General features: G+C 35.6%; 1 protein-coding gene across 4 annotated transcripts in view; it reads left to right on the top strand.

Annotated features, from left to right (window-relative positions):
• Positions 1-14,232, top strand: part of lingo1a (leucine rich repeat and Ig domain containing 1a) — a 107,848-nt gene extending 93,616 nt beyond the window's left edge. For 2 of the 4 annotated variants that reach the window (XM_051099221.1, XM_051099218.1), the window contains one exon: positions 9,802-14,232. In XM_051099221.1, coding sequence (XP_050955178.1) covers positions 9,814-11,661 — 1,848 coding nt within the window. In that variant the 5' untranslated portion in view covers positions 9,802-9,813 and the 3' untranslated portion in view covers positions 11,662-14,232. The remainder of the gene's footprint in view (positions 1-9,801) is intronic. The other 2 variants (XM_051099219.1, XM_051099220.1) reach the window with 1 other exon arrangement.
• Positions 14,233-25,275: the final 11,043 nt, after the last annotated feature.

The following is a 25,275-nucleotide window of genomic DNA, read 5'->3' as shown; positions in this document are numbered from 1 at the left end:
AGATGTATGTGTTGTAGTGTGCATCAGTTTTAAGGTTTGAAAACATAGTTATGAATGGATTTGGATCGATCTCCACTGCTGCTGCATCTAGAGGTCCTAAGGAATTTTATGGTCAGTCACTGGCCAAAACCTTAGAAATCAGTCTTAAGGTGGGTGAAGGGCAGAAACTGCATTTTGACCAATAGGAAGTCCTGTTCTTCCCAGGCTTTGTACCAAGGGTCTTCTTCTTGCCCTCTAAGAGATGTCTGGCTGTTGTCCTGGCATCTTTATCTGATGGCGTTAGACAGTTTGCTTATGTTAGTCCACCAAGATCCAATCAAAATGTAGCAAACATTTAGGATGTGATTAATCGTGATTAATCATTTGACAACACTAATATTTATAAACACTAATATGCTTAATCAATTTGATAGCCCTAGAAATCGAGTTTTGTGTATTACAGTTTCAAGCTTAGTGACATGCTAACGTCAAACTCCATTGGAATCAGCTATGAGTGTAAGTCCCCTTAAGGCAAGTCAGTTCACTTAACGGCCAGAAAGGGATCGTTAATGGAGTTTCTGCCCATTAAGAGTGTATCAGATCAATTACTTGCAAGGCTCCATTTCTGTTAGGTTGCTACCCCAGAAGCTATACAATAGACAGTGAGGCTAGGGTTTGCAGTCTAGCTTATGTTTGTGTGCTTGTAAAACCCTCGTCTCCCACTCAGCGAGAAAACCTGCCCTGTGTGATTGATTTCTCAGCGCTCAGACATCTTGTGTGTTGGACCTCGTTATTCCAGATTCCAGCTGCCATTGTGGGCTCGTGTTGATGCTTCTTTTCCTGCAGCTTCAGGGTCAATGTGTCTCCCTCCCCTCAGAGAGAGAAAAACAGAGAGTGACAGAGCGGAAATCGGAGACGTTTGAGCTCTGAGGAGCTGTTAGAGATAGAGCTGGTTTTTCTGGGAGGAGATGTTTTTAGAAGGTCAGCAGCAGATCTGAAGCTCCGAATAGAAACCTAGTGTACAGTTTGCACTCCCTGAGCCTGAGTTACTTTGCAGACGCAATAATAGCGGAGAGCCGAGGAGAGGGACTCTAATGAGGGAACACTCAGTCACACTCTGCTGATTCTGCAGTGCAAGTGCAACAAATAAATGAGCGGATTCAGCCACGGACCATGAGAGATGGAGTGTGAGTGTGTTAGTTCTAGACATATTGTGATCTTGAACGCTGTTCTGTGCGTGAATGTTTTAAGTGAACGATACAATCTGGTTTCTGACATTTGTTTTGCATTGAAATCAAGGCGTTCTGTTGTAGCAGAAAAATGCGAGTGGTTTGTTTGTTTGTTTTTTCCTTCAAAGGCTGATTTTAAAGGCCCAAAGGAGCAATTTGTTGCACAGATGTTGCTCTTTTATACCTCGGGAGATTTAGGGGGCATTTACACAACAGCATTTTCAAATAAAAATAAAACACTTTTCATGTATTTTGGCTATTTACACAACCATTTCGTTTTGAGGTCTTGAAAATGGAAACTTTTGAAAACGAATTTCAAATTTTAAGTTTTTGAAAACAATACCATTATCGCCTCTGTGTAAACAATTTTTTTAAGTGAACAATACAATCTTGTTCCCGTCACTTGTTTTGCCTTGAAATGAAGGCGTTCTGTTGTAGCAGAAACATGTGACTGGTTTGTTTGCTTGTTTTTACCTTCAAAGGCTGACTTTAAAGGCCCAGAGGAGCATTTTGTTGCACAGATGTTGCTCATTTTATACCTCGGGAGACTTAGGGGCCGTTTATACAACACCATTTCCAAATAAAAATGAAACACTTTTCATGTGTTTTGGCTGTTTATTTTCACAACAATGGCGTTTTGAGGGCTTGAAAATGCAAACTTTTGAAAACGGGTTTCAAATTTTTTACGTTTTTGAAAACAATACCATCATTGCCTCTGTGTTAACGAATGTTTTAAGTGAACGATACAATCTTGTTCCTGACACTTGTTTTGCATTGAAATGAAGGTGTTCTGTTGTAGCGGAAAGATGTGACTGTTTTTTTTTCTTTGTTTTTACCTTCAAAGGCTGACTTTAAAGGCCCAGAGGAGCATTTTGTTGCACAGATGTTGCTCTTTTTATACCTCGGGAGACTTAGGGGCCGTTTACACAACACCATTTTCAAATAAAAACGAAACACCTTTCATGTATTTTGGATATTTATTTACACAACCATTGCATTTTACGGGCTTGAAAAGGCGAACTTTTGAAAACGGATTTTAAATTTTACATTTTTAAAAACAATACCATTATCGCCTCTGTGTAAACAATTTTTTTAAGTGAACAATACAGTCTTGTTCCTGTCACTTGTTTTGGCATTCTGTTGTAGCAGAAAGATGTGACTGGTTTGTTTGGTTGTTTTTACCTTCAAAGGCTGACTTTAAAGGCCCAGAGGAGCATTTTGTTGCACAGTTGTTGCTCTTTTATACCTCGGGAGACTTAAGGGGCATTTACACAACAGCATTTCCAAATGAAAACGAAACACTTTTCATTTGTTTTGACTATTTATATACAAAATCATTACGTTTTGAGGTCTTACAAATGGAAACTTTTGAAAATGGGTTTCAAATTTTACGTTTTTGAAAACAGTACCATTATCACCTTTGTGTGAACTGTAAAAATGCAAATTTGTAAAAATTGTTTTGTCTGGTGTATGCGTATTACATGTTAAGTCTACAGGTATGTGCTCAGGCATACGTAATACAGCATTTTTATTGGTTTTCGTAGATCCATGTGAAGGAGGATCGTTTTGACAACTTTGTTGTCTATACGCGAAACGCAAAGGACAAATAATTCTGTAATTTCTGTGCCACTAGCATCCACAAATAGAATTGTAAAAATAATGAAACACACTTCCTGAACTCTCGCCTTGTCTTTCATTGGTCAGATTAATTGATAGCCCCGCCCCAAATGTATGCCATTGGTTGAGCTTTGTTGCTGTACCATAAAGGCAGGCAATTTTTTGTTACTCTGTTTGAAAGTCACATCCCGATAGCAATCAGTAAGTGGTCTAAATGTATTTATTTTTATTTATATAATTTGTGGAAGGCGTAGGACCATAAAATGTTAGCCCAATCATATCCCTCGGTTCAAGGGCTACGATAGGCTGTCCTACCTGCCTATCAACGTATGTATTTGCATACTTCTGTGCATCCTGTTCGCAGACAATACATCATCAGCACGTTCCATTATGCTTTTGCAGACCGAGCGAGAATGGAAGGTGTTATTATTGTAATATTATTCGTTTTTTACAGTAATGTTATTGCTAGCCTTTCCGAAATCATCTACCCTACCTTTAGAAGTCATAAGGTCATAAAGGTCGACTCTAATGAGGTAATTATTCACATACATTAGAAGTACAATGCTATTAAATTAATGGATGACAACTCGGATCATTTCTGGAATTTGGAAATTAATTAGAAACACTTCATATTTAGATCTTTGGTTTTAAATTGCAGACTTGGTATCTTGTAAAATCTAAGCACGTTTTAAAACATTGATCTTTTCTGAAATTCTACAGGAGAAATATGTGACTATTACTTGTAGCAGTTTGTTCTCCATTTATTCTTATTACCTTCAAATGTGATATTAATGAGCTTTCATTTGTGATTTTCGTCCCTTGTGGGAGATTTTTTTACTCATTAAAATATGCAGAAATACTAATTAATGCATAATGGTGAGCAATTTTCATTGAATGAATTGGCAAACAGTCTGCACTTGATGTTTTGGTGAACGGATTCCAGAGATTTAAGTCACTTGGAAGACTCAAAGACTTCTACAAAGTAGCAGTAGAGCTTCATTAAGTCAATTAATCAGATTGATTTACGGATGAGCCGGAGTTGTGTTATTCTCGTCCAAGTGTGTGTTTAACTTTGTTTGTCCTGTGAGGTGTCTGTGTGCCGAACTGACCTACATGAAGCTGAGATGAAATAAGTGTGCCTGCATGTGTGTTAGTGCGCCTTGTGCGTGCGTGTAAGTGTGTGTGTATACAGGATTAGCGAACAGGCTGATTCTGAACTAGATTAGACTCTTAGCGTGCTGTTCCTATAGCAGTGACAGATGTGAGGAGGATTCTGCTGCTCAGGTATTTAGCTGCCGTCTTTAAGTGGGATTGTTGCCGCTGGGAATGACTGCAGTAATTCATAGTCTTACTGTGATAGATTCAGATGTATCATAAATATATAATAGTAAATGATGCAACAGATGGAAACGGGATCACGTCAGGATAGAGAATATGCAACTTTGTCATGTTCATTAGGAACTCCCTAATGCATTACTTCTCATACTCACTTACCATGTTACTTACATGCTATCTAACTGCATTACTTTACACCCTGCGCCATCACATTACTTCACTCACTGCCGCTCTGCATTATTTTAAATGCTACCTCTCTTACTTTACATACGTCTCTGCTGTTACTTTGCACATTGCCACACTGTTACTTCAAATACTCCCTCACTTCATAACAATACATGCTACTTGCAACCCATTATTTTACACTTATAATACACTTATAATACACATAATTCCACTGTTACTTTACGCACTAATGCAGCAAGTTATTATAGGTTACCAAACTGTATTTCAATTTAAAATACTTGGTTTCTGTTACTTTACATGATAGTTTGCTACGTTACTTTTCACAGTAATGCAGCACTTTTTTTATGTTACAAAACTGCATTATTTTAATTTGAAATACTTGTTACCTGTTATTTTATATGATAGTTTGCTGCAACTACAAACCTTACTGCATAAAAAACATGCTAATTTACTGAATCATTTTATGTCCTACCTCACTTTTACATACTAGTTTGGTGCATTTTCTATACACGTAATCACACCAATACAGCAAGTTATTATTTGTTACAAAACTGAATTATTTCAATTTACAGTACTTGTTACGTTACGTTACATGATAGTTTGCTGTGTTACTTTTCACAAGTTTTCATGTTACCAAACTGCATTATTTTAATTTGCAGTACTTGTTACCTGTTACTTTATGTGATAGTTTGCTGTGTTACTTTACACACCTCATTACATAAAAATTCACACTACTTTATTATTTTATTTTACATGTTACCTTGTTACTGCATTATTTTACATCCTACCTCTTTTACATACTAGTTTGCTACATTTTCTTTAAATATAATCCCACTGTTACTTTACACATTAATGCAGCAAGTTATTGTAAGTTACCAAACTGTATTATTTCTTTTAACCTTTTTACCTGTCTGTTACTTGTTACCTGTTACTTTACATGACAGTTTGCTGCATTACGTTTCACAGTCACAGTGTTACTTTACACAGTAATGTAGCATGTATTTATAAGTGTTACCAAACTGTATTATTTTAATTTTCAGTACTTGTTACTTGTTACTTTACATGATAGTTTGCTGCATTACTTTTCACAGTCACAGTGTTACTTTACACACAAATGCCTCAGGGTTTTTTTGTTACGTGTTACCAAGCTAATTTATGTTAATTTACAGTACTTGTTACATTACGCAATAGTTTGCTGTGTTACTTTATACACCTCACTGCATATAAATATATGCTACTTCAGTGCATTATTTATTTTACACACTAGCTTACTGCTTTATTTTACGTACTACCTCCCTTTTACATACTGGTTTGCTCTTACTTTTCACACTGTCGCACTGTTGCTTTACACAATAATGCAGTTTTTATACATGTTACCATTATTGTACCTTCCAGTACTTGTTACCTGTTACTTTACACAGCTCACTGCATAAAAATACATGCTACCTTACTGCATTATTTTACATCCTACCTCCCTTTTACATACTAGTTTGCTGCGTTTTTCATACACATAATCACACTGTTACTTTACACACCTATACAGCAAGTACCAAACTGCATTATTTTGTTGTACAGTACGTTACCCTTTACTTTACATGATAGTTTATCACGTTTATCGTTACTTTTCACAGTGCTGCATTTAACACTAATGCAGCAAGTTTTTATACATTACCAAACTGCATTATTTTAATTAACAGTGCTTGTTACCTGTTACTTCACCTGATAGTTTGCTGTGTTACTTTACACACTGTCACAGTGTTACATGTTACACAATAATGGAGCAAGTTTTTGTTACCAAACTGCATTTAAAAAAAGTACTTGTTACCTCTTACTTTACATGATACCTTGCTGCAGTACTTTACACACTGTCAGTGTTACTTTACACACTAATGCAGCAAGTTATTATAAGTTACCAAACTGCATTATTTTAATTAACAGTGCTTGTTACCTGTTACTTCACCTGATAATTTGCTGTGTTACTTTACACACTGTCGCAGTGTTACATGTTACACAATAATGGAGCAAGTGTTTGTTACCAAACTGCATTTAAAAAAAGTACTTGTTACCTCTTACTTTACATGATACCTTGCTGCAGTACTTTACACACTGTCAGTGTTACTTTACACACTAATGCAGCAAGTTATTATAAGTTACCAAACTGCATTATTTTAATTTGCAGTACTTATTACCTGTTACTTTACATGATAGTTTGCTGTTACTTTTTATGCTGTCACAGTGTTTACACATTAATACAGCATGTTTTTATGTTACCAAACTGCATTATTTTCATTAACAGTACTTGTTACCCGTTTCCTTAACTGACAGTTTGTTGTGTTACTCTACACATCTGCTACATGCTACTTCACTTAATTTATTTTACACACTACCTTACTTCATTTTTTACGTCCTACCTCCCTTTTACATACTAGTATGCTGCGTTAGTTTTCACACTGTCACAATGTTACTTTAACACTATGTGTTACCAAACTGAATTATTCATTACTACCTTAATGCAGACTAATGCAGTAAGTATTTATACAGATTACCTAACTGCTTTTTTATTATTTAAATGATTACTTCTGTTATTGTACCTGCTAGTTTGCTACTTTGCTTTACACACAGTCACTGCTTGACACACACATTACTTCATTGCATTATTTTAGTTCCCACACCACCTTACTGCATATTTTACATTCTGCCTCTGTTTTATTTACAACGCACAAGCTACCTCATTGCATTACTTTATGCACTATTTTACAGGGGATTAAAGGTTACAGACCCCAACAACCGAATTTTCAATAGAAGGGCTTGCCAATCAGGCATTTCTTTTCTGTTTTTCACTGTGAGATAATACATAATGCTATTTGATAAGATTCCCAGAGACAGCTCATTAGCTAAAAAATGTTTCAGCTTGTTGCTAGCCTTATGACCAGACAGTGGTGATAGTTCTTTCATGTCAGATTCATATGAAGAACATTTACATATGTTCTCAGGTTTTGGCAGCACACACTGTAGGCTGCTTAATTTGCTTTGAACAGAACCCAGCCTCCCCTCAGCAGTGCTAACGGTTTAACACGGGGCCTCTGGGCCACATGCTGAATGCTTCCAGCCAAACTCAACCCTTCAGTGGCTTCATTATTGATCCTGATGAACAACTGGGGCTCACAGTTAGATCACTGCAGTTTATTCATTACAAATCAGCAAATTACAAACAAAAATCCAAATTGGCCTCCTCTGAAATGTTTGTGAATCACTTCCTTTACATATTCCTTTAGAATTAGAAGTAGTCTTGTCAGCGACCCAAATGTATGCAGATATTAAGTTTTCATTTACATTTTTGGAAGATGGAAATAATAGATCCATATAAAGATTCATTCACAGAGTTGTGAATTATTTTGTGAAACATGTTGATTGGATATGTAAATTAATCAGAGAATATTTTACTTTTAATTTGCACTTTGGAATTTGCTAACAAGATGTTTTCTGTTTTTAGCTTCCTGAACAGGCTCATCTTGGAGATATATGCAATGAATTTTGTGTTTGTGTGAGTGGGTCGACATCTTCTGCACACCAGTGACTCTGTTTAATGGTCATTGTGCTTCAAGATTTGAAATTCCCTAAAGAACCATTTTAAGGCTCTCAAAAGCTCTACAAGTTCTTTGAACTGAAAAATCCTTTGCTTGTGGGGATCTCTGATATCAGCATCACAATGCATAATATTTGCCAGTCTTTCAGGACAGAAGCAATCATCGCTGGCGTCAGGCTTCCTGATGCAAGATGTACATCTTTTTATGAACGTGCAACAGGGATGTTGTGTTACATGAACAGGAAATGAACATTCCTTGATGTTCTCAATAGAAGTATTCCAGTGCTGTGTAGGTGGTTATGAAACCATAATCACAGACACGACAGGTCGGCAGAGAATAGTGTGACAGCAAACCAAAAAAACAGTACAACCTGAGATTCACTGGAGATGTGAGATCACTACCTAGACACCATTTTAAGGCATTGTAAATGTGTAAACCTTTGAAAACAAAAAACTGTTATGAATTATGAAAAATATTTTTTGGAGCCTTTGAGCTGAATTCTAAGACAACACTGTATGTATCATTGACAGATAAGGCAATCCCAGAATGCACTACATGGAACAAAAGAAATCCAAAGATGGTCAATTAGTCAAGAGCTCCCCAAAAATAGCTAATAATTTACTGTTTTACATTATGTTGTGTTTTGCTATGCTTGTTGTAGCATGGCATCATTAGCTTAGCAACATGCTAATGTCAAACTGTACTCAATTTGTAAAGTTGCTGCCCATCTAGGCCATTCTGAATAATTTCGCATGATGTCTATGTAGTCAAGGTGGCTAAATAGGTTTTGGAACAGTTTCCATTTAAAGATGAATTTTAGAAAATTGTATAGCAAGTCGTTTATCTTGTAAATGTGTTTCTGTTGTTCTTTTGAAGACTATTATCATGGCCTAAGTGCAGGAAATAATTAACCAAAGCTAAGCCAAACCTCACAATAAGGGCAGTTAGGCATAAACAGTGTTTTTTTTGCTGATTCAGGAAGCATTAGGATCTCTGTGTACAGATTTAAATGGTCAGCATGTCTTTAAGCAATTCATCAGAGAGCGAGAGTGTTTCAGATCAGTCTTAAACCAATTCCTCGTCTTCCTGCCTCTCTCGCAGATGGCATATGCTAGCTATTTTATGTGTGCACCTGCTGACTTGCTGTGAAGTGGATTTTTCCTTAAAAATTGTGGATAAATTCACACATATGCCTCCGTGCCATTGTTTCATATGGATCCCAGACATGGAAGTGTGAACGCTCTCAGGATTTAAGAGTGAAAAGGCTGGTTGGGACACAGAAACAGCCCTCTAACTTGCTGCTCAGCTGTGTTAGGTGCACCAGAGGTTTAGAGGATTCATAAATATCTTATGATGGTGATGTAACCTTTGCAATGGATTCCAAGTCAAGTCCCTGAGCTCAGTTAGCACGAGTGCTAGTGTGTGTTAAAAGCCTTTGAAGTTGAACTAGCTGGGGTCAAAACAAAGGAGATAGAATCCAAAAGTGCCAATTCGCACGGTTATGCAAGTGCAAGCCATTGGCTCTTCCTTTTCACAGTTCTCAACAATCCTTAGTACAGTAGTTTTATGAGCTTATAGTGTAATGAAACATGCAGTTGATACTTTGGAAATGGAAAATGATTTCTGCTATATTAGTCAAACTCTTAGTAAATCACTCTTTTACCCTCTATGCTCTTTCAATGAATAGTATTCAATAAACACACAATTCGCTCATGTTTTAGAGCCATATCCTGCTCGCCAAAGAAAATAACCCACTAGAAGTTTGGTCAATACTGTGTGGTATAATTGTCTATTGATTTGGATGCCTTTGAATTTTCTATTTTATAGCTCAGCCCTCTTTTTTTCTCTCTTCTTCTCCCTCTGTGCAGGTAACCGGTAGGATGGTAGCAGGGGAAGTGAGTGGGCACAGCTTCCTGGTGGCATGCTGGCAGCCCATTCTAATCTTAATGCTGGGCACAGTGCTGTCTGGCTCTGCCACAGGCTGCCCATCGCGATGCGAGTGCAATGCTCAGGAGCGTTCGGTCTTGTGCCACCGCAAGAAGCTGATGTCCGTTCCAGAGGGAATCCCGTCGGAAACACGACTACTGGACCTCAGCAAGAATCGAATCAAAACCATCAACCCAGATGAGTTCTCCGCCTTCCCGCAGCTGGAAGAGCTGGAGCTCAATGAAAACACCATTTCGACCATCGAGCCTGGGGCTTTTAACAATCTCTACGGCCTGCAGAGTCTGGGACTGCGCAGCAACAAGCTGAAGCTCATCCAGTTGGGAGTGTTCACGGGCCTCAGTAACCTAACAAAGCTGGACATCAGTGAAAACAAGATCGTAATTCTGCTGGACTACATGTTCCAGGATCTCTACAACCTGCGCTCTCTGGAGGTTGGGGATAATGACCTTGTCTTCATATCCCACAGGGCGTTTCACGGCCTCAGCAGCCTGGAGCAGCTCACGCTAGAAAAGTGCAACCTGACCTCTGTCCCGACAGAGGCCTTCACGCACCTGCACAGCTTGGTTACGCTGCGCTTGCGAAACCTCAACATCAACAGCATCAGAGACTACAGCTTCAAACGGCTCTACCGTCTCAAAGTGCTGGAGATCGCCAACTGGCCCTACCTGGATACTATGACCACCAACTGCTTGTACGGATTGAATCTTACCTCCCTAACGATCACTAATGCAAACCTGACATCAATTCCGTACTTGGCCTTGCGGCATCTGGTTTATCTTCGTTTCCTCAACATGTCCTACAATCCCATCCAGATGATCGAAGGCAACCGGCTGCATGACCTGCTCAGACTGCAAGAGTTCCACCTGGTGGGCGGTCGACTGACAATGATCGAACCCTATTCCTTCAGAGGACTGAACTACCTGAAAGTCCTCAATGTGACCAGCAACTCCCTTACCACCCTGGAGGAGTCTGTATTCCATTCAGTGGGGAATCTGGAGACCCTCGCATTGTACGACAACCCGCTGGCTTGTGACTGCCGCCTGCTTTGGGTTTTCCGTCGGCGCTGGAGGCTGAACTTCAACCGCCAGCAGCCAACTTGCTCCTCACCTGAGTTCGTCCAGGGAAAAGAGTTCAAGGACTTCCCTGATGTTCTGCAGCCCAATTACTTCACCTGTCGCAAGTCTAGGATCCGAGATCGGAAACCCCAGCAGAAGTTCGTCGACGAAGGCACTACCATCCACTTCGTTTGTCAAGCAGATGGAGACCCGACACCTGTCATCATGTGGCTCTCTCCACAAAAACAATTCATCACCACGAAAACAATAGGACGGCTTACTGTTTTCCCAGACGGCACCTTGGAGGTGCGCTACGCTCAGATTCAGGACAATGGGACCTACATGTGCATTGCTAGCAATGCCGGTGGAAACGACACCGCTCTGGCCCACCTACATGTCCACAGTTACTCACCAGACTGGCCCAATCAACCCAACAAAACCTTGGCATTTATCTCCAACCAACCCAACGACAATGGAGCCAACGGAACGAGAGCAACAGTCCCGTTCCCATTTGATATAAAGACGCTAATCATCGCCACCACCATGGGCTTCATCTCGTTTTTGGGTGTGGTTCTGTTCTGCCTGGTTCTGCTCTTTCTTTGGAGCAGAGGCAAAGGCAACAGCAAACACAACATTGAGATAGAATACGTCCCGCGCAAATCGGACGCTGGGATGAGCAGCGGCGGCGCCGATGCCCCTCGGAAATTTAACATGAAAATGATCTAACCCAGCCAGGGAGCTCAAAAGACCCTTTCAAAAACAGACTCGTAAGGACAAAAACAAGAGATTCCCTGCCTGAACAACCTCTGGCTCTGACGAGCACCCCATAGAGGAGGGGTGTTTTTCCCCCTTTCTAAAGACGGATGTGCGGCACAGGGGGCGGTGCTTTTGTTCAATATTGAACATGAGAGGGGGAAAATGTCCTCATGCACACTCCTCTGTGATGGCCGCTTAAACTCAGCCTACGGGGACCAATATCTTTGAGAGAGGATTTTGTTTTAAAACACTTCAGTTCCTGTGGATTTTTATGGGTTAAAAAAAAATACCAAGGAGAAAAAGTAAAAACCGAACCTCCAAAATGTTGTGTCGACCTCCAGAATGCAAAGGCAGAGCATCCTTCTCCCTGCTGTCCTGCTGTCCGCATCCTCTTCGTTTCTTTGTTTATTTGTTCATTTGTTCATTTAACCCATTCCTTCTTGTTTTCTACTAGTTTTTTGACAGAATAACAGTAGATAAATCAGGGGTGAAAGCACATTTAACAAACCTAATTCATCTTCTACTTTGTGTCTAACAACAGAATGTGGAAAGTAACAGATTGCATTTCCATCCCTGCCACAAAGAAATACTTGTATAGCGCAAGTTTCACAGCACATTTCTTTCTTTGTATCTGCGCTCTGCTGTTCGGTTCTCATTTTGCTTTCGGATCCGCATTTTAATGCATTTGTTTGATAAGCCGAGGGAATTTTATGACTCAAGCATCTGGATAAACAAGTGCAGGTTGTTTATTGTTGGATTAATGGCTAGGCGAGTGAAAGCAGCGGTAATTATGTGACTTTCGTTGTGTGTTTTGCTTTATTTTTATGTAAAAATGATCACTGTAGACTGCAGTGAGCATTTCTGTAGTGCCTGGTCAGGTTTAAACCCATTTAATGGCACTGCAGCATCACAGCATTTTTATATAACAAACCCATTCCAAGTTTCATGGGTTTCCTGAGGAGCTACGCCAAGGACGTATAGCTCTATCTCAGAGCGTGTATGTGCGAAAGCGAGCGAGTTTTTAACAGAATCAATCATTTCATCAAAAGGTGAGAGTGTTAATATGCTCGACAGCACTCGATCACCTTCACCTGCCACCGCCGTTGAGTCTCGCACCTGTCTCATGCTCTCAGATCTGTCTCATGGGTCTTAACACCTGTCTCGCACCTGTCTAACAGTCTTAGTCTTAGACCTGTCTTGGTCTCAGATCAATTATTCCTTACATTATATGAAGCGTTGCTACCCAAAGAAACCGTTTTAAAGTTACCCAGCACATCTGAGGACTCAAATGGTGCTGTTTTGTTATGATGACAGATCCAAGAGGGGAATTCGCTAAGAATGAGCGCTCTAGGATAACGTTGTTTTGTATCTATTTCCACAGACGGTAATAGCGTAACATTAGACAATGTTTGTGAATAAAGAAGTGGAAGTAAATTTAAGGAAGTAGGCCAAAAAGAGAGCACAATTGCGCAGTGCTAGTGAGTATGTAGCAGGTTTTTGTGCCGAAACGCAACGGTTTAATGAATTCGCTCCACAGTCCAGCTGTGTTTTAAGTGTACGTTTAATCTGGGCCAAGCCGAGCAGGTGATTTCCGTGGAAGGACACTGAGCTGTGTTTATGCACTGGATTTTGCTCGGGTGTAGATGGGTTTCGCCTCGCTAAGTGGTTTGTGCTGCTGACTGAGGCTGCAGATGGAGAAGCCACACAGATGGTTTAACCCTTGCTGATCCACTTTAGCGTTAATCTGACACATGCACACACACACACACACCTGAATCTTTCTCTGATCCTCTGCCTCTGTGGTCTACCTGCTGTTTTCATCCTATTACGTCGAATAAATCTTTATATGACCTCCGCCCTCTCCGACATTCAGCCCAGGACGATAATGTGCATTAATGTGGTCCATTATATTCTTTTATACTAAAGAAAAAACGCAAACCTAAAAAGGTGAAAAAATCTAGTATGGAAAATGTTTAAATTGTTCTGTGCAATAAAGGTAATATGCATTTTGTTTTCTTTTTTTTTTTAATTAACACAATTTTATTGATGTTGAATTGTTGAAAATATGGTATGTTGTATTAAACAATCTATGGAGATTTTTTTACCAAAAATGTGCCTTGTTTATTTTGCTCTGCAGGCGAATCTTTTGGCGTTTACGCAGTTAATGTGAAATAATATTAACCAGCAGGTAAGAAAACAGTGTCATTTTATCGTAATGGGTTTCCTGTGTTTCTGTCGGAGTCATTATGGTAATGCAGGACCCGTTGAATGTTGTAAAGTTACTGTATATGTAAGCGCTGAGCAAGGACAAATAAGAAATTTTATTTTCTCTGAATAAAAGGGTTCACACATACAGTGATTTACAGGCGACAAAATGACTGGAAGTCACTAAAATAGAACATCTTGTTTTTATTTTGCTACGACCAGTTGTGAAGCTCCCATTAACGCTCATCCAGTGCTTATTAGCAACCAACAGTACAGAAACCTCATGACCTCCGTGATAAAATCACTGTATGTGTGAATGGAGCTACAAATGGGGAGATTTTATTGTTATTAGACGCTTAATGGAGATTATTACTCCTGCCGGTTTTAACCGTGGTCATTGTCTGATCCTAACTGGTTTAGGTAGATCAGCTCAAGCTGGTGATGACCAGATGCCTGCATCATATCAGGGAATGCACAGAAAACTGTGGTACTGCTGAAAATATATTATGCATTCTGTAGAACTTTTCAAGAGAACTTTATAGAGAGCATTAAAATACTGGAAATAATGCCGTAATCACTTATCGAAAGAGGAAAAAGAGACAGACAGAGAAAATGATGGTTTTCTTCTGAGATGCAGAATCATCCGGAAACTCCCAGAATGAGGCACTCTGACTAATTTATCTAATGAATAGAAAATAACTGTTTTGGGTTTATTGGATGCTGACTGACGCATACAAACACAGACATCTTAGATTCGCTCTCTCGAATGTTGTTTTCATTTCTGATTTCCTCTGACAAGCGTGTTTCACGATTTCACTATAGAACCGAAGATTAAGGTGTAATTATCCATTTGAAGGGTGCTCATTTCCCTTCAAAAGACACCGGAATAGAGCACTTTAAATTCGTAAAAGCTTTTATTTTATCGTCATGCGCATATGAACAGGATTTAATGATGGCCCCTTGACAGGAACGAGATTTTTTGCAGGTTGGGCTTGCTTCAAAAGTCTCAGCTGAATTAGAAACACATGCCGTCGTTCTGTCAGTAACACGTTCTCACCATCTTATTCTCACAGATTTTTAATATCACAGACAGTAACAGCAGGAATTTAAACACCCATCACCTGTCAATACAAAGAAGACTCGGAATTAAGGTCTCACTTATTGTAAAATATGCACATAGGGATGTGCTCGATTAGTGAATCCATATTCGGAAAGGCACGGAAAACGAATAACGTGTAAATAAAGAATAAAGCAGTAGCCGGTTACATTACATTAGCCTACGTAAAATTTAACTTACCACATAAATGGAGGAACGAGAGTTGGCTGATAGGACGATGGCGAATGATTTGGAGATCGCTCATCTCAAAAGTGAAAGTAAAAAGCGAACACGCATTCAAATTCAATTTCAGTGCCTGCATATTAATAACGTTTACCTGATGCCCGCAATTTATATACAGCATAACTAACTTGCTCAAAGATAGGCTATAATTGTGAGAGAAAGTACTGAAAAATATTTTTCCTCCCATCTCATTTTTTTCCTTTGAGGGGTTCAGTAGCACACGTCATTTCCTTTCCGAACACATTCGGATTCGGGCACATTCCCAAATTGTAGTCTATTGCTGTACAGATTACAACTGTAATTAGTAACGTAATCTAGATTACTCATTTTAGGTAATGTATTCTGACTAATTTTTAGATCACATTTAGACTTGGATTACTTTTACTTTGAGAAATTAGTATGTGAACATGCCACACAAACATTTAAAATTGTCATATGCTAAATAGAACAATTCGGTGTTTGCAAACAGTGATGATGTTTTTTTGTGGGCGGAGCCATTTGATCTTATATTTCAAAAATTCTGACTTCATTCTCACAATTATGAGAGTATATCACAATTTTGATAAGAAAAATCAACGTGTCATTCTCTCTTTTCCCCTCTATCACACACTTTTATTTTTGAGTTATAAAGTCCAAAATACGAGAAATAACCTTGCATAGAATTTTGAGAGAATAAGTACATGTAAAATGTTATACAGTTGAGGTCAAAAGTTTGCATCTCCCTTTCAGAATCATTAAAATTTTCAATATTTTACCAAAATAAGAGGGATCATACAAAATGCATGTTGTTTTTTTTTAGTACTGACCTGAATAAGATATTTCACATAAAAGATGTTTACATATAATCCACAAGTGAAAATAATACATGACCCTGTTCAAAAGTTTAAATCCACTTGATTCTTAATACTGTGTTGTTACCTGATTAATCCACAGTTTTTTTGTTTGTTTGTTTGTTTGTTTGTTTGTTTGTGAACAGTTAAACTTAAATTCCTTCAGGTCCCACAAATTCTTTGGTTTTCCAGCATTTTTGTGTATTTGACTTTTCAACAATGACTGTATGATTTTGAGGTCCATCTTTTCACTGAGGGACTCATATGCAACCATTACAGAAGGTTCAAATGCTCACTGACGCTTCAGAAAAAAAATATGCATTAAGAGCCGAGGGTAAAAACTTTTGAACATACTAAAGATGTGTACATTTTTCTTATTTTGCCTAAATGTCATATATTTTTTTCATTTAGTACTGCCCTTCAGAAGCTACAGAAGATACTTACAAGTTAAATTTACCCTGACCTTCAAATTCAAAAATATCTTATTCAGGTCAGTATTAAAAAACACAATAACATGCATTTTGTATGATCCCTCTTATTTTGGTAAAACACTAACATTTTTAATGATTCTGAAAGGGGAATGCAAACTTTTGACCTCAACTGTAGGTTTAAATAACATTTCATGCTGTAACTGTAGGGCTAAAATAATATGTTCCCTATGAACTGCATATGTGAATATTATGTAGACCTATCGTTAAAATCAAATTTATGCTTTAAAAGTAATCATAGCAGGTTTCTACATGTCTGTGTTTAGCTTCAAATGGCATCTTTGACGACAGTATTTTATAAAAATGATTTGCGATTCTGATGATTCTGATTCTGACATCTATTTTCTGCCACCACAGTGGCCTTATCATCTAAATTATTTAGTATTTTTAATCCAATGTCCATCAAAATGCTTTACCTTTAGGCTGTCAACAAAAGAAATAGAATCTGTGGAATACAGATGGAATACTCCATGCTGTTGTATACTACACATTTTGTCATTTTAATGCATGCTAAAATTCATATGGTACAAGTAGCATGTTATTGCTAACATTAGCTGCTATCTTTGCTCTTTTGTATCTACTTGAAGGGGAATCCTTTTAAAATTGCACTGAATTTCATCTTTTAATTCTCTTTTCTAATCATTTGGGCGTAGTTGAGAGTATGCAAGTGCAATTTTAATATATTAATTATCTCCAAAGTTCCTGTACCCGAGGCTAGCATGTTGCATAATTACTGACCGTGTGTAGCTCTACCTTCGCTTTAAGCTACACGCTCAGCACTTTAAAATGTCAAACATGCTAGAGGAGATGTGTGAACAATGTTTAACAGCCCTCTGGTCAGTGACACACGCATGTTAATTATGTTAATATTATGTTAATGTGTGACTAGAAGATGAATGAACGGGTGCAGAGAGGCCAGATCTGATGGAGGAGAGCGGGACAGAGGTACAATTAAATCTGCAGTGTGCATATTAAACAAGAGTAGGTGTTTTAACTTGATAAAATTACACTTTTAAATCCAACTATAAACCTCAGGTCAAACTGCAATCAGTTTGAGGAACTTTGAGAACGTTCTAGACTTTTTAGGGGGAATATTAGCCTAAGCTAATTCAGGCAAATTCATTTTCTTAAGTACTTCTGAGACGTGTTTTAAAGAGTGTAATAACACTATTGAATTGAGGTACATTTTTCTTAATAACAATATTTCTGTTCCTATTCAACTGGAAGTGCTTTAGCGTTTGCCGGGATTCTGATAGGTCTGTCAGATCGCTGCGAGACAGCGGATGAATTTGCGCTGCACTTCTTTACTGATCCGTTTCCATTCTCTCGTTGAGCTCTAAAGAGGCTTCATTTTCTTTTGGTCTGACCTGCTAATGAATGTCTCTTTGTATGAAGTAATCTGAGATTAACACACAGGAAGAAAAAGAAACCCTCCTGAGAACTGAAAAGCTAACATCACGGCAGCCATTTTAATGGCTGTATTGAAGGAGACTATTTTATTTAATTATAAAGGAGCGTTTTATTTAAAGAGATTTAATTTAGGTGATTTACATTATATATCTATTTAAATCTTTATATAGTATCTATCAGGGTTGCCAGGTTTTCACAACAAAACCCGCCTATTTTGCTACTCAAAACTAGCTCAATCGCATTTCAAGGGGGTCCCCCGGTAAAATTTGCGTTCCAAGGGGTAAAATACACATTTTTTGGTTCCTCTGATAAAATTCAGATTTCAGGGGCTAAATATCACATTAATGAGGTCACTTTAACCCGCAGACATGAAAAACAACCCACGGCAACAGTGTTAAAGTAGCCCAATTCCGCAGGAAAACGGCGGACTTGGCAACACTGGTATCTAGTATATTTTGAAAATATTATATGAAAAATTAAGTACATACACAAAGAAAAAAAATAGTATCTAAAGAAATTATATTGTTTTGAAATATACAGAATATAATATATACATGCACATATATATATGTGTGTGTGTGTGTGTATAAATATATATATATATTATTATTTTTTTTTTTTTTTTTACAAATATAGTACAAACTGGCAAGAATTTTTTTTTTCCCAATCTCAAAATATTTTGAACATATTACATGAAAAACATAAGTACTTATGCAAAGAAAGAAAATAGCAACTAAAGTAGTTAAAAAATTATATTTATATTATATATTTATAAAAATATAAATACAGTATATCTTAATATGAAATCTGATACTTCTTTAAAAATGGGCAAAAATATATGGCTAAAACCGATTTTAAAATATATTTATATAGTCATAGATATATTTTTGCATACGTTTTAGTTACTTATATTTATTCCCATATTTCTGTTTTTTAATATATATGTGTGTGTGTGTGTGTGTGTGTGTATTTTAAATGTTGTACAAAGTGGCAAGAAAATGTTTACAATCTTAAAATATTTAGAAAATATATGAAAAATTAAATATGTACACAAAGAAAGAAATTAGTAACTGAAGTAATTCATTTTATTTATTATTTTTTATTATAAAATCATAAATACAATATATCTTAATATGAAATATGATACTTGTCCTCTGGGCAAAAATTTATAGCTAAAATCTATTTGAAGGGTATATTTACGTAGATATATATATTCATACGTTTCAGTTACTTATATTTATTCACATATTTTTGGTCATTTTTAATAGATTTTTAGTGTAAATATATTTACATTGTTGAAAACATATTTAAAAATGACATTTTGCATTTTACAAAAATGTATTTTCTTGCCTTTTGACATTTTGCATTATATTGTGGCATTTGAAAGTTAAAATACATTAAAATACATTTACATAGATATATTTTTCATACATTTTAGTTATTTATATTTATTCACAATTTTTTTATATAGTTTGTAATATTTTTTCAATGTAAATATATTTATATTGTTGAAATATATATTTAAAAATGACATCTTGCATTTTCCAAAATGTATTTTCTTGCCTCTTTGAAGTACATTTTTACACTATATTTTAGCATTTGAAAGCTGAAATATATTGAAACATATTTACATAGATATATTTTTCATATGTTTTAGTTACTTATATTTATTCACATATTTTTGGTCATCTTTAATACATATATATATATATATATTTTTTTTTTTTTACGTAAATATATTTATATAGCTGAACATATATTTAAGGATTATATTTTGCATTTTCCAAAAACATTTTCTTGGCCTTTGAAGTATATTTTGCACTATATTTTGGCATTTGAACGTTGATATATATTTTCTTAAGCCATGCTGTCTAGCATATTTATCATAATATTAGCTTATTGTAGCATATTTAGCATATCATATTTTAAATATATTTTTTTGCCAGAATAAAAACTGCATTTAATTTATATTACCTATCCGAAGCATTATTTTAGCATTATTTAGCTGTTATTTTCTATCTGCTGTTCGTTGTTCTGTGGAGTAGCTGTTAGCTAATGTTTGCTAATGCTAATAAAAATTATGCAAAAGCTGATTTACTGAAGAGAAATTCAACTGTTAATATTTAAAAAAAAAGGTGTAAAAAGCTGACGCTGGTGCTGACGAACGACACCAGAAGCAAGTTCAGCTGAGCTCATAGTCCAGATGTCAGTATTTAACGCAGAGAGCTGCTGCTGTCAGAAAAAGAGGCCACAACACCTGTGCAGATGATGAACACCTGCCGTTCTCACAAAACACTGAACACCACGCGGTTTGACAAACCCTGCCGAGAGGTAAGAGGCTTCACCTGCTTTCTTTTTGTTAGCCGACTCCCGTTGGTCAAAGTCTAGTCTTTGTTTTAAATGGCATTGAATTCGAGGTCACAGTATCGCTTCTGAAGTGTTTGCCCTCTGAAATGATCAAATTGAGAGCAGACACCTGCTCTCTGAGGAGTCTCGCTCACCTGGGCATGTTTTTGACTCACCACCAGATTTAAAGCGATAGCAGTGTTTCATTTTTGGGTAAACTTTTCCTTTACTGATGTTTTTGCATGCACTCTGTTTATGGATATTGATTACTGCAGGAGATTGTATAATAAAATCTCATACTTGTTAAGTAGTGTAAAATGCCTCATGGATTGCTTTTCAAAAACAGGAACCAGATTATGATTATCCTCATAAAGTGCTCTATCAATACTGTCAAATTGTCTTTGTGCCGTGACAAAAAGCATTTTCACGGATCAGTTCAGCTGTAAGGGACAAACGTGGCATTTGAAATCACATTAGTTTCGTGCTGTTTATTGTTTGGCAATATTTGCTGGCCGTTTCACATCTTTTCCGTGCTGCGGGCTTCAGGCCAGCGGCTGGCGGTCAGAGCGATGCAGTTTACGCTGGGTTTTTAAACGGCGTTTCGCAACAGATGCACGGCTGAAGCGCATACACCTACGGGAAATCCATCTCTTATCCCATAATTTTGTGTAGAAACAATCAATATTCATTAGCTTCTGTTCCAGTCGTGTGGGAAGAGCGTTAAGACACTTTTTCGGACAGTTTTTTTTCCTTGGAAGGATTCCTTAAGTGCTCCACAATCTTTTATTAAAACAAGCTGTTCTCAAACCTAGTGAGCTGCCATACCTAAATAGACAGCTGTCTTCTAAGGAAACATCAAAACCTCATGCAGCATCTACCTACCTATCTATCTATCTATCTATCTATCTAGCTATCTATATACACACACATATACATATATACTCACATATACACATAGACAGACAGATAGATAGATAGATAGATAGACAGACAGACAGATAGTACAAAATGTACTTCAAGAGCCAAGAAAATTTTGGACAATAAAAAAATATATGCAAGAATAGAAAGAAAAAATAATAAACAAAGCAAGCAAATAAAAAAAATATATAGTAAATATATTAGAACGTATATTAGTAATTTAAAACAATTAGTTACTGTATAAAAATTATGTTTAATATATGTTTGTTTTACAAATTTTAGTTTTTATTTACATCTATCTATCCCAATTGCAAGAAATAAAGCAAGTACTTTTTAAAAAAAAAAAAAATGAATTGATGTAAATATATTTGCATATATATTAGTCATTTAATTTTTTTTTTTTTTTTTTGTTATATTTATGTTTACTTTACATAATGTAATTTATATATACACACACACACTATCAGTCAAAACATTTTGAACAGTAGGATTTTAAATGTCTCTTCTGCTCACCAAGCCTGCATTTATTTAATCCAAAATACAGCAAAAACAGTAATATTGTAAAATATTTTTACTATTTAAAATAACTTTCTATTCAAATATATTTTAAAATGTAATTTATTCCTGTGATCAAAGCTAAATTTTCAGCATCATTACTCCAGTCTTCAGTGTCACATGATCCTTCAGAAATCATTCCAATATGCTGATTTGCTGTTCAAGAAACATTTCTAATAATAATAATTATTAATATTATTATTATTATTATTATTATTTTTATTTTTTTCCAGGATTCTTTGATCCAAAGACCAGCATTTATCTGAAATAAAAGAGCTTTTTAACATTATACACTATACCATTCAAAAGCTTGGAGTCAGTACTTTTATTTATTTATTAATTTATTTTTATTTTTGAAATGATAGAAATTAATACTTTTATTAAGCAAGGATGCTTCAAATTGATCAAAAGTGACGATAAAGACATTTATAATGTTACAAAAAATTATATTTTGGATAAATGCTGTTCTTCTAAACTTTCTATTGTATTCAAAGAAACCTGAGAAAATTCTACTCAGCTGTTTTCAACATAATAAGAATATTAAATGTTTTTGAGCAGCAAATGAGAATATTAGAATGATTTCTGAAGGGTCATGTGACTGGAGTAATGATGCTAAAAATTCAGCTTTGAAATCTCAGGAATAAATTACATTTTAAAATATATTCAGATAGAAAACGGTTATTTTAAATAGTAAAAATAATTCTAAATTTTATCGTTGTCAATAGCCTCGTGGTTAGTGCACATATAGTGCGACACATAGCGCCATCACGCTGCGGGTGTCCCGAGTTCGAATCCCGACTTGTGGACCTTTCCCGATCCTGTCCAACTACATTATTCTATCTAAACAAAGCCAAAAATAAATTCAAAATTTTACTGTTTTTTGCTGTACCTCAAATCAAATAAATGCAGGCTTGGTAAGCAGAAGAGACTTCTAAAAAAAAAAAAAAAATTTTGACTCGTAGTGTATATATATTTTGTATTTATTTATTTATTTTGCCATATGTGATGCAATGCTGCCTTTGGCTCAAAAAATCTGTCTGTAGCGCCCTTTAAAATGCTGTCTACATAGGCAGCTCACTAGGATTTGGAAAAGAGTTCTAGTTCTTATTTTCTTTTTGGCTGAGATTCCCCTGAAGTGGCCTAGAAAACTTCATAAGAATATTTTCTATATATCTGTCATTCATCAGATCCACTGATGCGCGGGATATACTCAATGACACACGCTGAGATAAAGCCTGTGCGCTTCTCGAGTGCATCAGAGTCCCAAATCTCACCACAAACTCTCGTCTTTCCGCGCCGCCGTCGGGCCGGTGACTGTTCTCTCAGATAAAGCAGAATATTTTAGGAGTAAATATCAGATATCACACTATCCCGAATCCCTCAGGAAACCGCTCTGGCCTGCGGTGGACTTGCTCTGCGATGGCAGCGTCCATGTGTTTCGCATTACCGCATTTTTTGTTTGCGTTATTTTAGCGAGGCCTGTGTCGGAATACATTAGGTTCATTTTAAACGTTTCTGCATGCTTCATCTGTTTGTGTAACTTTAGACTACTAGATTAATGTGCGCTAAACCCTAAATGCTCACAAGCTAGCGGAGGGTTCGCTCCGAGACGCGGTGCATTACGTTCTTATCCCTAATGCTCCTGTACAGACCTATTATTCAGGATTTGGAGCAGAATTGTCATGGATACAGAGATTATACATGCACTTAATACAGTTTTACCTCAACCGGAGACGCTGGCGGAGCTTCAGTTCAACATGTAATCAGAATATCCATTATTCAGCGCAGGAGATTTGCATAACTTTCCCTCACATTTTCGTTTCAATCGTTGATGTTCTTGAGTCACTTCACAGAAGAACTACGATTTATTTATTGGTGTTATCAGCAGAACGGAGTTCGGTGCTCGTTTTGTCCTTGTATTTATTTGTTTGATAGTTTGTTTGTTTTTCAGTAAACAATGGTAATTTCAAACGCTTCCTAAGCAGCCTAACTATCATCAAACCTCAGATGTGACTTAAAATGCCCAAAATGGGCGGGAAAAGAAGCAGGTGACTGCGAAAATGTGCATGAAGCATAAAATTATATTATGGCATATTTAGCATAAAGTTGTTATATTTTAAATACATTTTCACCAGAAAAAAAAAAAAAAAAAAACAGTTAATTAGTTTAACTTTTATTATCCATTTTAAGCATTATTTTATATTATTTTACTTTTTTTTTTTATTTGTATTCATTTTTTATATTCATTGTTTTGTTGAGTTTCAAATTTTTGGTGCTAATGCTAATGACAGTTTTGCCATGGAGAATATTTCATGTGTTTTCAACAGTAATATTATATTATATTATATTATATTATATTATATTATATTATATTATATTGAATTTATAACTGAAATATATTTTTAACAGAAAATTTATCACACAATCACACAAGTACTTTTTTTGTCATGTTATTTAGTTACTTTTTTAGAAATTATGTATATTTATAGATATATTTTGCATACAAATATATATTTTTAATGTATAATTTCCCTAACAGTGATATTATATTATATTATATTATATTATATTATACTAGATGTTAGCATTTACTTTTTATGTACAATTTAACACTGATGTAATTTATCTGTTTTCAATGTCAGTCATTTTTTTATTTTATTTTATTTTATTTTATTTTATTTATGCAGTTTTGACCAGTTTTGACTTTGTCCAGAAAATACAGTATATTTAGATATATTCTGTATTAATTGAAATGAAATTAATACAAAAATAATATATATTAAGATGTAAGATCCCTGTAACATGTAACAGGTATTATATTATATTATATTATATTATATTTTATTATATTATATTATATTATAAAAAATAGAAAATGCTTGTGCTTTGTAGTATATTTTGTACTCTTTTTTTGGCATGTTATTTAGTTACTTTTTTAAAAAATAATGTATATTTATAGATTTTGCATACAAATATATATTTTAATGTATAATTTCCCTAACAGTGATATTATATTATACTATATTATATTATATTATATTATATTATATATTATAAAAAATAGGAAATGCTTGTGCTTTGTAGTATATTTTGTACCTTTTTTTTTGCATGTTATTTAGTTACTTTTTTAAAAAATAATGTATATTTATAAATTTTGCATACAAATATATATTTTAATGTATAATTTCCCTAACAGTGATTTTATATTATATTCACATTTTGATGTCAGCATTTATTTTTATGTACAATTTATTATTAACGCTGATGTAATTTATGTTTTTAATGTCAGTATTTTTTATTTTATTTATTTTATTTTATTTTATTTTATTTTATTTTATTTTATTTTATTTTATTTTATTTTATTTTATGCAGTTTTGACCAGTTTTGACTTTGTCCAGAAAATGTAGTATATTTAGATATATTCTGTATTAAATGAAATTAAATAAAAAATAATATATATTAAGATGTAAGATCCCTGTAACAGGTTTTATAT

This window comes from Labeo rohita, chromosome 25 (genome assembly GCF_022985175.1).
Source record: "Labeo rohita strain BAU-BD-2019 chromosome 25, IGBB_LRoh.1.0, whole genome shotgun sequence".
Lineage (NCBI taxonomy): Eukaryota > Metazoa > Chordata > Actinopteri > Cypriniformes > Cyprinidae > Labeo > Labeo rohita.
This window is presented reverse-complemented; position numbering and strand designations above follow the sequence as displayed.